The 18,594-nt window shown below is 38.4% G+C and overlaps 1 protein-coding gene across 1 annotated transcript in view; it reads right to left on the minus strand.

Annotated features, from left to right (window-relative positions):
• stard9 (StAR-related lipid transfer (START) domain containing 9) overlaps window positions 1-18,594 on the minus strand; it is a 54,053-nt gene that overhangs the window by 8,148 nt on the left and 27,311 nt on the right. Inside the window, exons 9-22 of the mRNA XM_022672918.2 lie at window positions 17,709-17,776; window positions 17,403-17,500; window positions 17,105-17,305; window positions 16,910-17,007; window positions 16,726-16,803; window positions 15,639-15,716; window positions 15,354-15,533; window positions 13,110-13,164; window positions 12,507-12,632; window positions 11,581-11,663; window positions 11,016-11,077; window positions 10,345-10,517; window positions 8,980-9,439; window positions 636-7,913 (exon numbers count right to left, since the gene is read on the minus strand). Of these exons, the coding sequence (XP_022528639.2) occupies window positions 636-7,913; window positions 8,980-9,439; window positions 10,345-10,517; window positions 11,016-11,077; window positions 11,581-11,663; window positions 12,507-12,632; window positions 13,110-13,164; window positions 15,354-15,533; window positions 15,639-15,716; window positions 16,726-16,803; window positions 16,910-17,007; window positions 17,105-17,305; window positions 17,403-17,500; window positions 17,709-17,776 (9,038 nt within the window). The remainder of the gene's footprint in view (window positions 1-635; window positions 7,914-8,979; window positions 9,440-10,344; window positions 10,518-11,015; window positions 11,078-11,580; window positions 11,664-12,506; window positions 12,633-13,109; window positions 13,165-15,353; window positions 15,534-15,638; window positions 15,717-16,725; window positions 16,804-16,909; window positions 17,008-17,104; window positions 17,306-17,402; window positions 17,501-17,708; window positions 17,777-18,594) is intronic.

The raw sequence follows: 18,594 nt of genomic DNA on the forward strand, positions 1-18,594 counted from the left end.
TAGGACACTCTTTAAAAAGTTTTTTTTTTTTTACATATTTAAACATGGATATTTTATGTTCTTCATAACAATACGCACAGATGGAGGTACTATAACTAAATTGGGGTTTACTATAACTAAATATAAGGTGTTGGCTTAGTTTGCAATATATTATTAATATGGTGTCAAATACCTTTTTTTTTTTTTTTTTTACATAGGAGCTCTAAGCTCTAAGCTCGCTCACCAACTTTGACTTACTGAAGTTAGTGCTTCATTACTCCATGTGATGGTGGAGCTAATCAAATGAATAGGGTAAACTTGCGGTGTGATGTATTGAGTATCGTAGTAGATAGATATATAGATACTTTATTGATCCCAGAGGGAAATTCTGGAAATCACAGTATCATGATATCATTGTCATTGTGGGCAATATATCATGATAATATCGTGTCGTGAGCTGCCCTGTGATTTCCGTCCTTGTAACTAAACAAATAAATTCTAATAAACATTAAAAAATGTTCTTTTAAAATTACGTGTGAAATGTAATTAATGTCCCTGTAAGTAAATCTTATTTGGTCAGTCATTAACATTTTCTAAAATCTTATGATTTCAGCAAGACCTACCAATTCTCTATGACTGCAGCATAAAATACACACCTGTCATAGAGCTGCTGCTTGGTGGAGACTGCAGGCTCCTCTTTGGGACTGGACTGCAGCATCTTTAGCAGAGTGTCCGTCTCCCCCAGGCCGTAATGTAACTTGGCCTCTGTGAGCTCGACACTCAGCTGTTGAGGATTCATGTCAAGAGACACAGAGGCCAACACCTGCTCTCGTTCTTTCCGCAACCTCTCAATTTCCCTCGTCCTTCTATCTGCCTTTTCTACCAACTCAGGTTTAGCCCTACACTCCACTGCTGGTTTATGACATTCTGGGGGTTTGTTCATGGTTGGACTGTACTCATTATTGAACCCTTTTGACAGCTGATTAATGCCTGACCAGTTTGTAAACTTGTTGTGCATTGGCAGGGCGTCAGGAATCCACTGGTCTTCTTTGGATTTGAAGGTGTGGGTTTCAGTGAATGGGTTGATGCTGACCAGTAGGTCTGTATTGCACTCACTCAGAGCCAGTGACTCCACATCTTCGTCTTGGTACTGGAGATTGCTTTTGTTCATATCACTCCAGCACTTCAGTGAATCTTGAGAGAGTCTGAGGTTATGTTGTAGTGGGCTGCTCTCATACCTTCGATTGATGGGGGTTGAGGACTGCACTAAATTTCGGCTACAGTCCTCCCGTTGCTGCCTGTGTTTAACCGAAGAAGAGTGACCAGGAGATGGGGGACCATGCACATAAATGGCACTCGCTTCTCGAGTGGGAACTCTGTGAAAGAACTTCTTTTTTATTTCATCTTGTGCGCATCTGCCGGATAAGGATGTGGCCTCTGTGGAGTATACATCTGATTCTCCTCCATTTTTGCAATAAAGGTCACTAAAGTTTTCACAAGATACACAAGATGAAACTGATGTGTCTTCATGAAACTTTTCATTGTGATGCCCACAAAAGCCTTTCCTTTCGTTTATTTGATGCAATTGTTTATTTTCTTCTCTTGACAGAAGTTGTTTGCTTTCAATGGGATTCTTTAAAGTTCTTGAGACTCTCAGTTTCTCACTGTTGGTTTGCATTTTAGTTGTCCTGTGATTTGATGAGCACTGAGTCAACATTGTCTGTCCTTTCTGAGAGCAATTTGACACGTCCACAGTGAGAATCGGTGAAGAGGCACGATCCATTAACAATACCCGTTTATCAGGGCAAATTTTTGGCTTGGGTTTCGTCCGATGTCCTTGGTTCTTTCTTGCCAACAAATCAGAAGAGCACTTGCTGTGAGCAGAACATACTCCAAAGCAGCTGGATGGCAACTTACTAGGAATTTGGTCTACAGTGTCAGTTAGGGCACAGGGGTCTGAATAGTCTTGATTTAATGATACAGCCTCTAGTGAAAGTCTCTTTAAAGCTGTAATGTCTAACTTTCGTCCTAGTTGCTCAGAGGTGGGCAAACCTTCAGGACGCAAGTCAGGCATACTTCTAATTGTTTCAAAGCTCTGTCTATTTTCGCACTGATCCTGAAAGCACTTCATGCCATTTTGCTTGGCTGAATCGCTGCAAAAGTCAGAGCCAATCACTTTGACGATTACGTTTACCTCCTGAGCTTTGCTTTTCTCTGTAAGTGGGCTTTTAGGCAGAACTTTACTTGGCTTCACTAGCAGTGGAGCTTCAGTCTGTATACCAACATCTACAGTAGTCTGAGTGGAGCCATCTTTCTTTCCATCCCTCTTACAAGGCTTGTCTAAGTAAACCTTTAAGACTTTACTGCAATTTTTTTGTGGATGCTCATATTTCCGGGGACTTTGATCCTCTGTTCTCATACCCTGAATGTTCCCCAGAAGGTCAGATGTGTTGAGAATCAATTCTGACAGATGTTCAGACATATTCTGTAGACTTGCCCAGGTGGTTGATGTTCCATGTGCCTGCTTTTTTTGGGTTCCAGGATCCTGAGTGTTGCTTCTCCTGTGTCTATTCTCCTTTATTTCCTCATTACACAGGGCCGTCTGCGTGCCATGGTCACATTTTCTTGCATTCTGATTTTCACTTTCTGGTGTTTCTTGTTCAGAAGAGTAAACTAGTACTATTTCATCAACTTGGCCTGAGCTGAGGCCCAAGTCTGAAGTATTGTTGAAAGATTCACAACTTGAGTCTGCTAAGGTTTTATCGCTGGAGACAAAGGAGGTACGACACACTTCCTTCAGCTGGGAGTTTGGAGCTGCAGCAATATGCTCTTTGGAATCTTCAACGCTGCTTAATGTGCTAGAAAGCCCTTTTTGGACGGCGTAAGTGCTCAAATGGGAATTAAAAGGAGAATTCTGGTTATTTAGACCATTGTCCACACTGCAACATCTGGTAATGCGCTTGTCAGCACTTTCTAACTGAGATAGCTTGCTGGATATGTTGATAGCACTTCCAAAAATCTGATTTTTGGGCACAACTTTCAAGATGTCATCACATTTTCTGGCATATATGAATGGATTGATGTCACTCGATGCAAAATGCAGGGTGGGTTCCCTATTTTGCACTGAACCATTCTGAAGTAGCTGTGGTATTTCTGGCTTAGTTTCAGGGGAAAAACATGTAAAACTCCTTCTTGTTACACTGAGTGCTTCTTCTTTGTCCTTTAACAAGCCATCTTGAGTTGGAATTTTTTCTGCAGTGAGACTAGACTGTCTCTTTTGAAGACTACTGCCCATTTTTGCTTTATCTGAGCTGCCATCTTTGGCAGCTTCCGCAACAATGCCATCTCCCTGGCTACAGTTTTCCATTTTAGATTTTGATTCTTCTAGACTTGCACTAATTGCTGAAGCTAAGGACATATTTTGTTCATTTAGTGATAGAGTTCCTGCTCTATTTTGAGCAAATACATTTGTCCTTGTGAAAGCAGTGGCAAGTTTGGCTCGAGCGGCTGGGCTACACTGATGGGCTCTGGTTTTGGCAATCTCGTCGAAAGATGAATCAGGTGTCGAGTCTGTAGACGAACTTGGAGGAGCTGTAAAATGAGCTCTTCTGTATTTCTTTGGCTTTGCTCTCTGCCGCTCATCATTATTACTGCAAGAGGTCAATCTTGCGCCGACTGGTTTTGTATGATCTTCAACTCCAGTAGTCTTTTCAGTGGGTTCAATTTTATTGATGTGTTTATGGTCCTTTGGGTGTGTATTTAATGGACTACTTTTCTTAGAAGTCACTGAAGATTTGGGGTCAGGTTTATTTGCTTCTTTCATGCCTGTCTGTTTTTCACCTTTGGCCAAAAGTGCAGTGTGGATTGTGGAGTCAATGTTGATAGATTCGGACTCTTGAAATTGCAGATGGCTTGCAGGCTTCAGTATCTCTTCACCTTGAATATTCTTGGACTGTCCTTCTAATTTGCCTGGATTATACTTGTGGTGACCTTTGAAGACTGACTGATCTTCTGGTTGAGGATTGTTATGAACAGTACCATTTATAATGACCTTTTGTATATTGTTAATTTGATCATTGCTCTGTGTCAGAGACACACAGGATGTGTGTGGTAGAGCTTGTTTGCTTGCTTCAGAAATAGTGGTCTGTGGGGTTTGGTCTTCAGGACTGCTTTTAGGAGTGTTACTGGACATATTTGTGTTCTGCTCAGCATAGGGTTGATCTTTGAGATTTAAAATGTGGTGTTTTCCAATTCTGTCCTTGTCAGTTGCCTGACAAAGGTCTGAATTAAGCATTCTGACTGAGCATTTGTTCTTCTTTTCAATTGAAATCTTTGATTCAGTACTGACTTTCATGTACTTCTGAAATTCAACAGTAATATCTCCTTTGCTGACCTTCAGACATTTCTTGTTATCCACCTCTTTAGGCATTTCTGAGGCAATACAGTCCTGCACATGATGTATGATCTTCAGAACGTTGCTTTCTTTTAGTGAATTAGAGATATCTGAAAAGTTTCCTTCCTTGCTTTCTTTAGGATGAGTTTCTAATCTCGGTGTGACAGATTCTAGCCTGATTCCACAGCCCTGGGCCCTTACAGTGTTGGTAAAAGTTGTGGAATTCTGACATCTGGCATCTGGATCTGATTCCCCCATCACATACGGATCAATTTTTCCAGCTTTTGTAATGTTAGTATAACTGGTAGCTTTGGGACATTGAGTATCTTCAGGAGCAGACATCACTGTTGACTGAGGAGGTGTGACTACTGTATCATTCTGATAGCCAGCATTTAAGGAATCAAGCTGATGATTATCTGTTGGTTCAGCACACTGGACACTGCAATCTACAGTACATGCATCCACTGACTGAAAAGAACCATTACTAATGAATTCACTTTGCTGGTGGTGTAAGAAATTGTCTTTTTCTGTAGAAGAACATTTGACAAAACTTTCGCCTTGACTGTAACTTTCCCCATTCACTTTGGTGCTCTTATCAATATGAAGCTCTGGCTTGGTCACACACGGTGCTTCTACACATGGTGAATGTTTCAATGGACCTTCAAACATGTCAAGATCATCAGTGCTAGGGATTGCTAGGGATATTGTTTTCCTGCAAGCCTCTTGTTCTCTGTTGACGTCTTCAACCTCATCCATGTTAAAAGTCATATTGAGATGTTCCTTCACGACTTCTGAGATCTTCTCATGTATTGCGAGACCAATCTTTTGAAACTCTCGGCTATCAAGCTTTTGACTGTCAGTAATTTCCTTCACAATGACTGTGTCATTTTCTTGCACATGAAGGCTGGAAGAGGTCTGATGATTTTGATCAGGGCCTGTAATCACGGGTCTGTCATCAGATTTACAGTTGAAAGAAGAATTATTGCTGTTTTGGCTGTTGCTCTTTATTGAGTCTTTAACCATTGGTGATTCTTTTGAATCTTCCACAACCTTTTTGCGCATGTATCCACTGGATATTTCTTTTTCTATTAGCTCCACTTTTCTTGTTGGGTCTCTGATGTCATTAGCACTGTGAAGCTTCACTGGTTCACTATTTCTTATAACAGCAGAATGATTTTGAGCAAGAGTTTCTTTACTGCATTGCTGAGGATTTTTTAAATCCTCTAACGAGACATCAGGACAATCCCGACTCCTGTTTCCTGTTACTTCAAAGGGGATCTGTGACTTTAAACTTGTTTTTAAAGTGCCATCTTCTGTATTTCTTGTATTATTGGTCTCTGTGTATGTTTTTTCTGAGAGGGACAACTCAGACATTTCTTGATACTGCTTGATACTATTTTTTCTGTCAGTCACAGCCTTTTCTACATGGCCAGCCAAGTTCTCAAGGCTGCTCTGAGACCCACTTGAAATTTCTGTTTCCAAATTTGAGTGATGGAGGTCCTCACTGGAGGATATGAAGAATTGGTTCTTAGTATTTCTTAAAACAGTCGGAGATGGAAAAGCACTACTGGAAGATGTTTGACATCTATCACATTCCGAAATGCCAGTGGCAAGTTGAGAAGTGCCAAAATGTTCTGCACACTGTGTTTTGCCTTCCTGTTTTGATTGTTTAAAGTGCTCTTGTGTTGCATACCCTTTATTAAAGGAACTTTCACCAGTTGAGGAAATATGATCTTCATGGGAGACAGTTTGATTCTCTATAGTGATCTGCATGTCCTTATCAATGGATTTATCAGGGTAGCATCTTAAAGAATCATTGAAATCTTTGGAATAAGCATGGACCACCACAACATTGACACTATTATTTTCTAATGGAACTTTAATATTAGTGTTTAACATATCATTTTCATGGTCATCTGTAGAGGCACTTGAAAATAGGCTGACCTCCATAGTCTCAGTGTTGCAAGGCTCTCCTTTAGCATACAGTCCGGTGCTATCGTACAATAGGGTACGTTCATGTGTGGAACAAGGTGTAGAGTCTAAATCACTCCAGCAGTGGTCCAAGGTCGTTTCGAGTTCAGAAGATCTGTGACTTTGTTCCTCAAGTGTCTTGTCACCTTGACTTTCTGTAGAATCAGAACGAGATACTTTTTGGCCTTCAGAACCGTTTATACTCAGTGTACCAGACAGATCAAGGCTAGTTGGGCTTTGGCTACTTCTGTTTTCTAGTGGTTTGTGTAGAGCCTGTTTTAACAAGCCCTCTGACACTCTGAGACTTCGTGGGCTATCAGCTGCATCGGTGGAGGACCATGCATCGGTAAGGGCAAGTAAATTCTCTGGCTCCCTAACACTGCTGTTACTTGAAGGTCTGGATTCAAATGTGAGCTCTGAGTTGCTTGAGGACTCTTTAGCTACTCGAGACTTGTTCAGTCGTCCAGGCTTAGGACTACTATGTAGACTCCAATAAGCCTCTGCAGGCATTTCTTTGGATTTCTCCATTTTTAACTTAGTAATGATTGATTGAGAACTGAACGAAGACTGGAAACTATGAGTCGGAAACTCAGGATTGGGCTTGTTGTCAAATGCTGGCCTTGCAGTAATGTGCTTACCACTGCTCTCCATGACAAGAGAGTCCTTAGACATCTGACTGTCCTCGCTTTCTGCCTCGCTTGGCTCAAACTCTTCCTGCTGAAGCTGCTCTGCCAAAGCTGTGGCGTAAGCTGAGGAGAGCGAGTCCATTGAGAAATGTCTGTCACAGTCTGAAGATCCATCGGTTTCTTCCTCAACATCATTTTCTTCACATCCAGTCAGCCCTTGCTGTCTCCTAACCCATTTTTTAGTTTTATTTGTCAGGGCTTCAGCACTATGCCAGCGTCTCTGCTGCTTGTCTTTTTTCAAAGTAAGACTCTCCAAACCATCACAAGACACTGTTGCTTTGATGGGTTGCTTCTTCTGATTTGTTTTGTCTTTGTCTCCCACAAATTTATCTTTATCTTCATCTCTCCCCGAAACAAATTGAGCTTTTACTCGGCTAGCAGACTTAGCACTTCTGCTACCTCGCAATCCTAAAGGAGGCTTCCGAAACACTCTTGATAAAGCTGTCTTTATTCCAGAGCCAACAGATTTGGAGAGTACTTTGCGGATTGACTCCAGACCTTTACTTCCACAACATTTGCCTCCCTTGGATGAGCCTTTTTGTGTACTTGATTGTTTAATTATCGGTAGAACTTTTCTCTTGTCTTTATTGTTTGAATCCAGTGGAGATTCTGAGGATATACGATGGTTTCCTGTATGATTGTCAATTGATGATTCAAGTTTAGTCATTCCACCAGATGGTAAATTCTTCCTCTGCAAGGGTATGAGATTCTCAGTGGATCCAACCCTACTTGAGGTCTCATGACTATATCTTGAGGGCATAGTGTTGGAGCGGGTTCTAGTGCTTTGATCAGGCAGAAATTCATCAGACAACCATTTCCTGGGGTAAGTAAACCCGGAGAGAGATGACGTGGAGTCTGATGATCTGTTCCTCCGAAGAAACTGGCTGTTAGAAAAAAGAAAACAGAAGAGACTTCATTACTTCACTTAATTACTCAACTCATCCTTATACAAGCCTTGTCTCATGTTGGCCAAGTTTATATGAACTTTATTCTTCAAAACAAATCTTGCACCCACAGCTCTGGAAAAAATTAAGAGACCACTTCAGATTCTGAATCATTTTCTCTGATTTTGCTATTTATAGATATATGTTTGAGTAAAATGAACATTGTTGTTTTATTCTATAAAGTACAAACAACATTTCTCACAAATTCCAAATAAAAATATTGTCATTTAGAGCATTTATGTGCAGAAAATGAGAAATGGCTGAAATAAAAAAAAAAGATGCAGAGCTTTAAGACCTCAAATAATGCAAAGAAAGTTTCATAAAGTTTTAAGATTTCAGAAATCAATATTTGGTGAAATAACCCTGGTTTTAATCACAGTTATTATGTATCTTGGCATGTTCCCCTCCACCAGTCTTACACACTGCTTTTGCATAAATTTATGCCACTCCTGGTGCAAAAATTCAAGCAATTCAGCTTGGTTTGATGGCTTCTTCCTCTTATATATTTCAGAGATTTTTATTTGGTAAAATCAAAGAAAGTCATTATATTATGTGGTCTCTTATTTTTTTCCAGAGCTGCAGAAGGAATCATCCAGCAGGAATAAATCTCGATGAGAATGTCATGCTTGACTTTCATGAAGTTTCTCAGAATTAAGTGCCGCTTTTCTCTTGATGAAGAGAACAAATGAATCAGTATGTGGAGGACAATGCTAGTCCACATGTTTTGCTGCCTTGAAGACACAGATGCTACGCTACATCCAGCCGCATTGTCAAACCTATAAATTATGCTATTGGAAGCACTGTTCTCACCATTTCTACTGCAAAATATGCAGGAACTGCATGTATATTCAATCTGTATGGGATGGATTATAACAGCACACCACTGTACCTCATTTACTCAATCATTTTTTATCACATCTTCCTTACGATTAGCATTTTAATCAGATGCTTGCATCTGGTGCAACTATTTTTTTGCAATTTTTTCTCTGACAATAAGTGTACGTACCTGAATATGGGAATGTGCTGAGGGTAAAGTCGAGACAAAAGCTCGGCAGAGAAAGAATGTCTCCGAGAGACGATGGGGCGGCCTCTGCATTTTGAGGGCGACCCCAACTCAGGAGATGAGGATCCTTGTACTCCAAGAGGAAAGGCGTTCTCTAATCTCTGAAGCTCTCGCTTTGCCTCCAGCAGGTGTCTCTTGCGAGCAATTCTCTCCAGCTGGTAGTGCAGCCTTTTGCGTCGAACTCGGCTCTCGGCCCTTCGAAGCGCATGGTGTTTCAGGAGCTCCTCCTGCACGACCTTCTTCCTTACTCTCACTGTTTCTTCATCACCTCTGTCTGAAGGTTTCTTATTAGCATCAGTCAATACAGGCATAGGAAAGAAATCAGTCTGTACCGCTGACTCCAGTGTTCCCTTCTCCCTGATGGCAGCAAGACGCTGCTTTTCTTGCCAGATCCACTGCTCAACTGGAAGACACAGAGAAGATGTAGTTTCACTGTTAGCATGAAACATTAATAGGGCTAATAGTTTATTCAAATGATTTGACAGTGGGTCACATTTAAAGATTTAGATGACATTAAGTTTAGTTCTTTGTAAATGTTAATGTGCCATTAAGAGATTCCAGCAGTGTTTCACATTATTCATGTGATAACAGGGCAGCTGATAATGCTATTAATTAATCCATAACTAAATAAAAAAACTAAATAAAATGGCCATACACTATTCACACACTGATTAAGACATTCCATGATATTTCATGGTATTTTCGCGATAATGATACTCTTGACTATATGACACTGAATTTAAAAAGTACGTATTTCAAGAATACACTACTGCAACAAAATTAATATAAAATTGTATTATTGCTTATGATATGACCCTGAGATATTAAAAAATACAAAAATTGGATCAGATTTGTAACAGAAGTCAATGATCCAGAATGTCATGATACTAACAATGATGCACTCCATATATCTCCATATATCCAGGATTAAAGTTATATAAATGATACTGGATATAATAGATAGATAATGGGAAATGAGAACAGTATGATGTTTTCTTTTGCTAAAAACAGTAAGGGAACAATACTTTTAGGGTATAATATTGTTCACGATATTACACGATTGGGTACAATATGATATGGCACACCCCTAGTCTAAAGCTGTCCAGGCATTCAATGTTAATTGATCCACAGTATTACTAGTATTGTGTACCAGTGATTGTAAATGGTTAGTGCAGCATTCTTCTATGGGACATGGCAAAAGCCAAGGGACACAATATTTGCCCTATGTCTTAAGACATTTGACATGTCAGTGTAATGTACAACTAAATAAAATCACAAAAGAAAAACACATTAAATTAGAGTACTCACTCTCTGAGCACTGTTGTCGTAGATGAGCCTGTTCTATTTCCAGCTCTTTCTCAGCTCGTCTTTGTTCCACCTGGATCTCCTCCTGCAGGCACTCCACATAATGCTGCTGCTCCTCTAGCCGCTGTCTGGGAGCTGACCCATCACTGAGCTCCTGACACCCAGTACCCACCGTCCTAAACAAGAGGAAAACCAGAGCAAACAAATGTACAGATATCTCTTAACATTTAGTAATATATACAATATGCATATAAAATAATCAGAAGAAACTAATACTATCCTTAAAAAACTAATATCCTTAATATTCTACCTTATTCTGTAAAAAATTCATAAAATACAGATAAAAATCTATTAAACTATTTTAAAAGTGCAGGTATAGAAAGACAACTGACTTGCTACCTCAGTAAATGAGCGCTGAACATTCAGCGTCTTTCTGTTTCCAAGTAACCCAAGCAAATCTTATGAAAACAAGATAATAGTTCTCTAGAGAGCTCATTATTGGTCCAACACATCCAGTCACTAGCAACATAAACTTGGACCATGTACCACAACTTGTAGAATTTGTGTCAGCTTCACTGATTCTTAATCTTCCTTAACATTCTCAGACATATCACTGGAAAAAAAATCACTGTAATTAAAATATTACACAAGAGTTTCAAATATTAAACTTTTACCTTGAGTAAGGTCTGAAAGAGTTGAGTTCACTGGGGCCACAGAGCAGACCTGCTTCACTAGTCTGTAAAACAAGATTATTATTATTTGTATCATCTCTATATAACTTTTAAATGTATTATATTGTTTTCATTAACAAATCAAGAAAATCAGTAATATATTTCGACAGGTAATTTGTTGGTGATACCAGCAGGTGGCATTGTGCTATAAAAAAAGGATGCTTGTTATGCAGTTACATAGTTCTAAATTGTGTAAGTCTACAATCTAAATCTATATATCTATATCTACATTGTGGTTGCATGATTTAGGAGAAAACTGGCATTGTAAAATATAATTTCTGCAATATACACTGCAATGTCAAAAACAGAATTTTTCACTTCTTAACAGATTTCGAAGGAGTAAGCTGTCTACATGCGATGATACTATTAATAGATATTGAGCAGATATAATCTGTCTTATACAGAAATATCATAGAAAATGTCTGTATCAAACAGCAAAAAAAATGTTTTTGTAGTATAAAATAAAAACATCTATATTCATATCTTTATATTCATAAGAACACAATACCCGTCTCCTTTCTCTCAGAACCGCTGCCTCTGCAGGGTGGTTGAAGCGGAATTTGTGAAGTCCTCCTAATGTTATCACGGCACCTTAAAACAGAAAAGGAGCATAAAACAATAAGGTCATGTTTCAAATACTGTACCAGTTAAAAGCAGTGACACTTCAAATTTAGTGTTTTTTTATTATTTTAAAATAGTCTGCATTGTAGATTAATACTAAAGTCATCTGATATATAAACATGTGAAATTATTTAGAAAGCAAAAAAGAGTTAAACAAACCAGAATATGTTTTATTTTTGAGATTATTTAAAGTAGCACCTCGTGCTTAGATTACAGTTTTGGTAGAGTGGAGTGGCTTTTAGCCATTACTTGAATTTCTTGACTTTTTAATGTGTTTAAGAGCATCAGTTGTGTTGTGAAAAGGAAGAGTTATTATGGCAAAAACTCCTCAACTAAGTAAAGTAAGTAAAGTCGCAAAAGACCATCAAGAACTTTATTATGAAATTGGCTCTTATCAGGACCGCCCAAGGGAAGGAAGACCAAGGGCCCTATTTGTGCGATCTATAGCGCACTGGTCAATGGCTTGTGAAAATACACTGTTGACAGGGTGTAAGATAGCAAAAAGCATCGTTACGTGCCTTGCGCAGGGTGTACGATAGGGCCCCAAGAGTTCCTTCTGTTACCAGCCTCAGAAACCCCAAGTTAACAGAACCCAAGATAAGAGCCACCTAAATGCTTCACAGAGTATTTTGGTTTGTTCAACATTTTTAAGTTACTACAAGATTCCTTTTATGTTCTATTATAGTCTGGATCACTTCAGTAATAATTTACAATGTATTAAAATGATAGGCTGTGTCCAAACGTTTGACTGCAACTGCATATATATTTGGAAGGCATTTTCAAGCATTATCTGGGAGACATGCTTTTGTTTACCTTGTGCAAGTCTACAGTTTTCTGTGACCACTCTGTCGTTGACCACACATACACTGTATGGGAGGGGTCTGAGGGTGACCACGCCATTCCGATTCTCAATTTCACACATTGAACCTTCTGGAAGAACTGAGAACATGCAGAGCCACAGGTTAGCAACCAAGTCAGACTCAATTGTACTTTTGAAACTTAAATAATAAAATAATAATAAATAGATTCACTAATGTTTTTGGCCATACTGTGTTTTTAGTATACTATACAATAATGTAGGACAATGGAGACATTATTATTTCAAACTAAACACTATTAACACCGTAGGTTTAAAGTTACACAAATGTCATAGTTCTATTTGGACTGCTGTCTTATGTATGCAGTTGTTAACATAAAGCTATAATTATCCACTGCAATCATTTTTGGTCAAGTTTTCCAACCATATCAGAAATATGAGACTTTCTAAAAGCAATTTTTACCAAAAAAATATAATTGTTAATACACTACCATCAAAATACAAGTTTTTGTATATTTCTCTGCAACAATACTTACATTATATATAAAAAAAAACAGTAAACAGAAATGTGTAAAAATAAACTAAAAAATAAGTCCTACCTATATGGGGTTCCTCTCCATTCTGTTCATGAGGTCCAATTCTGGTGACCCCTTCCTGTAGCACACAGAAGAGCAAGGGTTAATGAGGAGGTGCATGGGTTAATGAGGAGAAGTGCATGGTTGGCACTGCCCAAAACAAAACCATGCTTCATAGCTCTGACGCTAATCTTACAGACTTTGTTTAATTTCTCAGAGCTTTGGCACAAAACGCATTTCAAAGGCATGCAGGGGGATTTGTTTACAGTTTCTGTGAGGTATTAAAAGTGTGCTTATGTAAGTCTGGACACACTGTGGGCTCTAACACTTTCTCAGTGGTTTTAACTTTTAACACATGGCAAAATGCTGCAGCAGCAGAGCCTGGGGCCACTAATGTCTTCAGGTCTGGCCCTCACTGAGCTTGCAGAAATCAACCAGCCAACCAGCCTTAAAGTCTCAGAAAAGTCTGAGTAAATCTGCCCCAGCTCTACACAGCTAAACACACACAGCATGAAAGAGCTGAACAAAAACTCAACAAGGGATTAACCGGCTGCTTTATCTGCCTGTGGGGAACACCTCAAAGAGCTTTGCAGGGAGAGCAGGAAAGAAACAGCGAAGCACAAATGCAGAGAAAATATAAGCAAAAGGCAATCATTAAAGAGAAAGCAGAAATCAAGAGAAGAATATGGATTATAGCTGCTGCATAGAAGTGTTTATTTACTACTTATCACTTAAAGCAAATTAAAACAAGGGAGAACATACAGTACTGTGCAAAATCAGCCATAAAAAATGTAAAACTATTTATTGGAGCAGTAAGTGGGTTTGTGTAGCATATTGGGTAAAAAACACTGACTGATTTTGCCAGCAATCCGACCAACTCATTTACATTTACTTAGATAATCATATACAGTTTTTTTTGCACTATAAGGTGCAACGGACTATAAGGTGCACTATCAATGAATGTTTATTTTTGTTCTATTTTCATACATAAGGCGCACCAGACTGTAAGGCGCACAATCCATGAATGTTTATTTTCTGGCCTATTATTATACATAAGGCGCACCGGATTAAAGGCACATTAAGCAACACTAGTAAGGATGCCTCCATCAAAGTGACCAAGGGTGTTGCCAAGTTTCCCTTCTAATGGGGAAGCTGGGGAAATAACTAAGTGTATAAAACTGTAATTCTTAAAAAAAAAAAGAGAAAAAAAAGTCAATGGAGCACTGGATGTTAATCTACACAGATTTCTCTCCTGAAATCTGTTTATTTGAGTGAGTAATGCATCACGTCACAGCCAGAAACTGTTAGCAGCACTACCCGGTTAGTGCGAACTCCCTTATACTCTGTAATTCATCGGAGTAGCTTTACTGGACTGGTAAAATTTATACATAAGATGCACTGGATTATAAAGCTAACTGACAAATTTTGAGAAAATGAAAGGATTTTAGGTGCGCCTTATAGTCAGAAATATATGGTAATAAGAAAAGTCTGTGTTTACAAGAGTCAGTTAAAAAAATCAGATTTTTGCTTTCCAACCAGCCAATATTCCCACAGAAACATGCAAATTCAAACCTCAAACCTTTTCTATGCTTTCTAATAGTTTGCAATAGTGCCCTTCTGCTACCAGGATTCATATTAGACTAAGATCACCTCATCTTTTTAGTCGCATGTTGTGTTAATAAGCAGGATTAGGCAATTGATAACACCATATATGGATTATTCTAGAATGTTCTGCCAGACCCAGAGAGGGATGTAAAGATGGTTGTAATCAGCTTATATCACATTCCTTCTTCTGTGTGTCTGTCTTTTTTCATACTTTATGTATGTCTCTTCCACTTTTGTATAATAAAATACTTGTCTTCATATTCCTGACTCCAGTCGATTTTGTCAAATTTCAAAATTTCAGTGACCAATGATTTAAATGTAAGATTCAAATGGTTAAGCTAAAATAAACCCACAAAATTGTTTTAATTTATTGTGTTTTTATCAAACAAATAAACTTTTACTGCTCAGATTAGTCTGACACCCCCTTTTTCACAAAAATCTACAGATTACTTTTACAGAATAATTTTAATGAAATATTTTGATTATATTATGAATATCAGTGGATCAAGTTATGGGTCATCCTTTTTTCTGCCATGTTTTTGGTTCTTCTTGACATTAAAAACTCAATATAAAAAGCAAACTCAAAATTTGCCTAGACACTACACATGCAGCAACTACAGTAAAAAAAAACACTTGACTTGTAAGAACTGAGCAGGTCAGTACCCGGAGGTGGTAGATCATGACTCCTGTGCTCAGCACATCGGGTTCCATAGCGATGAGATGTGGCAGCAGAGAGTGGATCTGAACTCCAGCTTTGTCCTGGTTAATGTCCACGCTGTACTCCTCCAGCAGTGATCGCTTGTGACGCCAACTCTCTGACCAGTCTTTGGTCAGCTGCTCCACCTGGAGAAAGACAAATACAAGGCTGTTAGATTACGGAAGCAGGAAGGATATTTAATACGTTGCTTAAAATAAGTACCAGTAGCTGTTAATTTCAAAGCGACAGACCTTCAGTTCATTTTGTAGCACTATATCAGAAAAGCTGCTCTCTCTCTCATCACTCAGCGAGGGGCTTGGGTTCCTCTGCTGTGGACACAGCAAATAAACAGTCAGTAATACCAACATCTGCATGAACACGGAGTGTTGGTCCACCTGCTGCATAGACAAATGGATTACAGTTTGTTATTGTACACATACACTGCCTGTCACAAGGGTCAGGGACACCTACTTTAGCTCTTTGAGAGTTATTTTAATCAAAGACGGTATTAATGAGGAGACCAGCCACTAGATGAAATATGAGTAGGAGTCCTTGTAATGCTCAATATGATGTCTGTTGACAGATAAAGTCCTGTCCTTCAGCAAAAAAAGCAAATCAGGGGAAATCTTTGCTCACAGTGTAGATCTGTGCAAGTGCAGTGGCCATAACAGGGCTAAAAAAATGCATTACTGATTTATAACTAAGGCAAACACTACAAACTGTTCATGGGATTTTCATCAGATTTTATAAGTGATTTAAAATATGCTTTTAAAACAGTAATTTCCATTATACAGTCCAGTATACAGTATTTTGGTCTGGTAAACCGGAGGTTAACTTCAGAGCAGCACTGAATAAATGCAATGACTTTGTTTATATTAAAATGCAGCTTTGTTCTGTAGGTTTGGATACGTTTGAAAAAAGTAAGTAAACTAACTTTGAAGAAAACTGGCAAAAATGCTAAACTTAAAAATTGTTTTTTTTTTGCCACTTGTCGAACTTGTCTCGAACTTGTCTCTCTTTCACAAAATGAATGTTATAATTCTCAGTGCCTTGTTTTAAATGTCAGGGCCCCTGGAATCCTACCAATGAAGTGTGGAACTATTTCTATGCCCCTATTGCTAGCATTGTAAGGCTGTTCGGAACATTGGCTAAATGCTCTGTATTTCAGAAAACTAGGGATAAATGGAAGTGGGCTATTTGACAAATGTTTCACTACACCCCAAGTCCATTTCACACTGCATTTCTCTTTTAAGAGAACACCTAGTGGACAACAACTGTATAACTATATTATTTTAATGTTCTTGTAAAAGTGCTTGATTATAAAGTTGATTATAATACCATTGAGAAGTTCAGCAGCATGCTCTTCAACCGATCAACCTCTTCCCGAAGCTCCCTGATGAGCCTCACATTGGCGTCCTGAGAGCAATAAAGGCATCTTAGTTTTTAGAGATTTTAATGTCATCAAATGGCAGCGATGAGAAAGAATTGATGTACTTTAATTTACAGTCATATATAAACCCACCTCATTGACTCTTGGCTTGTTGACAATATTCCTGGCATGAGCTGCATAGCGGAGAGTGCTAAGAGTTTCATTATAGCTGCTATAAGAAGGTGATATTGCTGCAAGAAATGAAAGCAAAATAAAATCAAATTTATAAATAATACCATTATACATTTCAATTCAAATGAACAATAAGAGATATGGACCCAGACTCACTTGCAATCATGATGGTTTTGGAGTTGCCACCCAGGCTGTCTTTAAGAAGCCAGGTGAGAACAGAGTCTCTGTAAGGAATGAAGCACTGCCTGCGGACGCTGCTGGACAGCGAGCTGAAGTGACTGCCGACAGTGCTGCCCTCCCCCTCACTCAACATGCTGTTAATGCTCTGACTGCTGCTGCACATCTGAGAGTTCTGGGCTGGAGGAAGATACAGGTACGAGTGAGGGGCAGGTGGAAAAAAGTACGAGAAGCAAAGTATACAGTGCAAGTAGGTATATTCATGCATTTTTCATACCGAGAGCAGATATTACAATTCCCAGAGTCACCAGAGACTTGTTGATGTTGGCTCCTTCTGTGATGCGGTCTCTGCAATAGTGAGGGTCTGCTCTCTCACTGAAAGACAAAATAAAGAAGTACAATGAAAGTATAAGTGCTAATAGCCATGTAGCTCCACTAGGGGGAGACCTAAACAGTCACAACAGAGGTTTACAGCATATGAAATTAAACAGCACATAATCAAGTTGCACATAACCAAGTGGATTTATTGCATTTAACAGCAGATTAAAAGTAGAAATAAAACTAATCAGCTAAAAGGGCTTACCTGCCAGCTAGGTCCACCAGGTTGATTTTGCTCACTATTTCAGATGGGAGGTTATTCTCTAAAATAGCCTAGCATAGAAAAAAAACATGTTTAAAATGTAGGTTTGGACAAAAAACAAATGTATACATGTAATACTCAGGCAGATTGTTTATTGTCCATAGTTTGCACTGGAGCAACAAATTGAATGTAGCAAATAAATAATACAATAGAAGCTAACAGTCTACATAATAGCATAATACAAACTACGTGCCTCTACATCATGTTATACAGTACTGTGAAATGGTTTAAGAAACACAATATTTAAAACCATTTATCTAGGCAAAAAGAGTGTGTTTGTGTTTGCTGGCACATTTTTCACGTGTACATAAAAATGTTAATGTTAAATACATAATTAATGTGTGTCTCAAACTGCCAGATTGTTACGATTGTTAGGAAAAAGATTTGCTTTTGCGGCTTCTGAAACTATATGACATACTGTTATCTAAAAGTAAATTTTGCAAATTAGCAGTAGAGAATATATTTGTTGTATTTTGTTGATAACAGTTTAATTGATATTGTTTAATCAGTATAAATATCAGTACAAATATCAGTATATCAAAGTATTATATTATTTTTTGCAATACTGTTGATTCCCGAAAACATTTTTTTATTATTAATTATTAGTGAGACACTGGTTCCTTTTTTGATGTATTTAACTCCAAACCCATAGATAGTGTTGTCTTCACACTATTCCGCTGTTCTGATTGCATAAAAATGTAACTTTTCTTTTACTTTTTTTTTACGATTGTATGCTTATAATTGGGTTTTTACATTACGATGGTTTTCTAAAATTGTTCATTGTAAAATAGCACAATTTATCGCAATATATTGAAACATAACTCCTGTT

Source organism: Astyanax mexicanus, chromosome 14 (assembly GCF_023375975.1).
Source record: "Astyanax mexicanus isolate ESR-SI-001 chromosome 14, AstMex3_surface, whole genome shotgun sequence".
Classification (NCBI taxonomy): Eukaryota; Metazoa; Chordata; class Actinopteri; order Characiformes; family Acestrorhamphidae; genus Astyanax; species Astyanax mexicanus.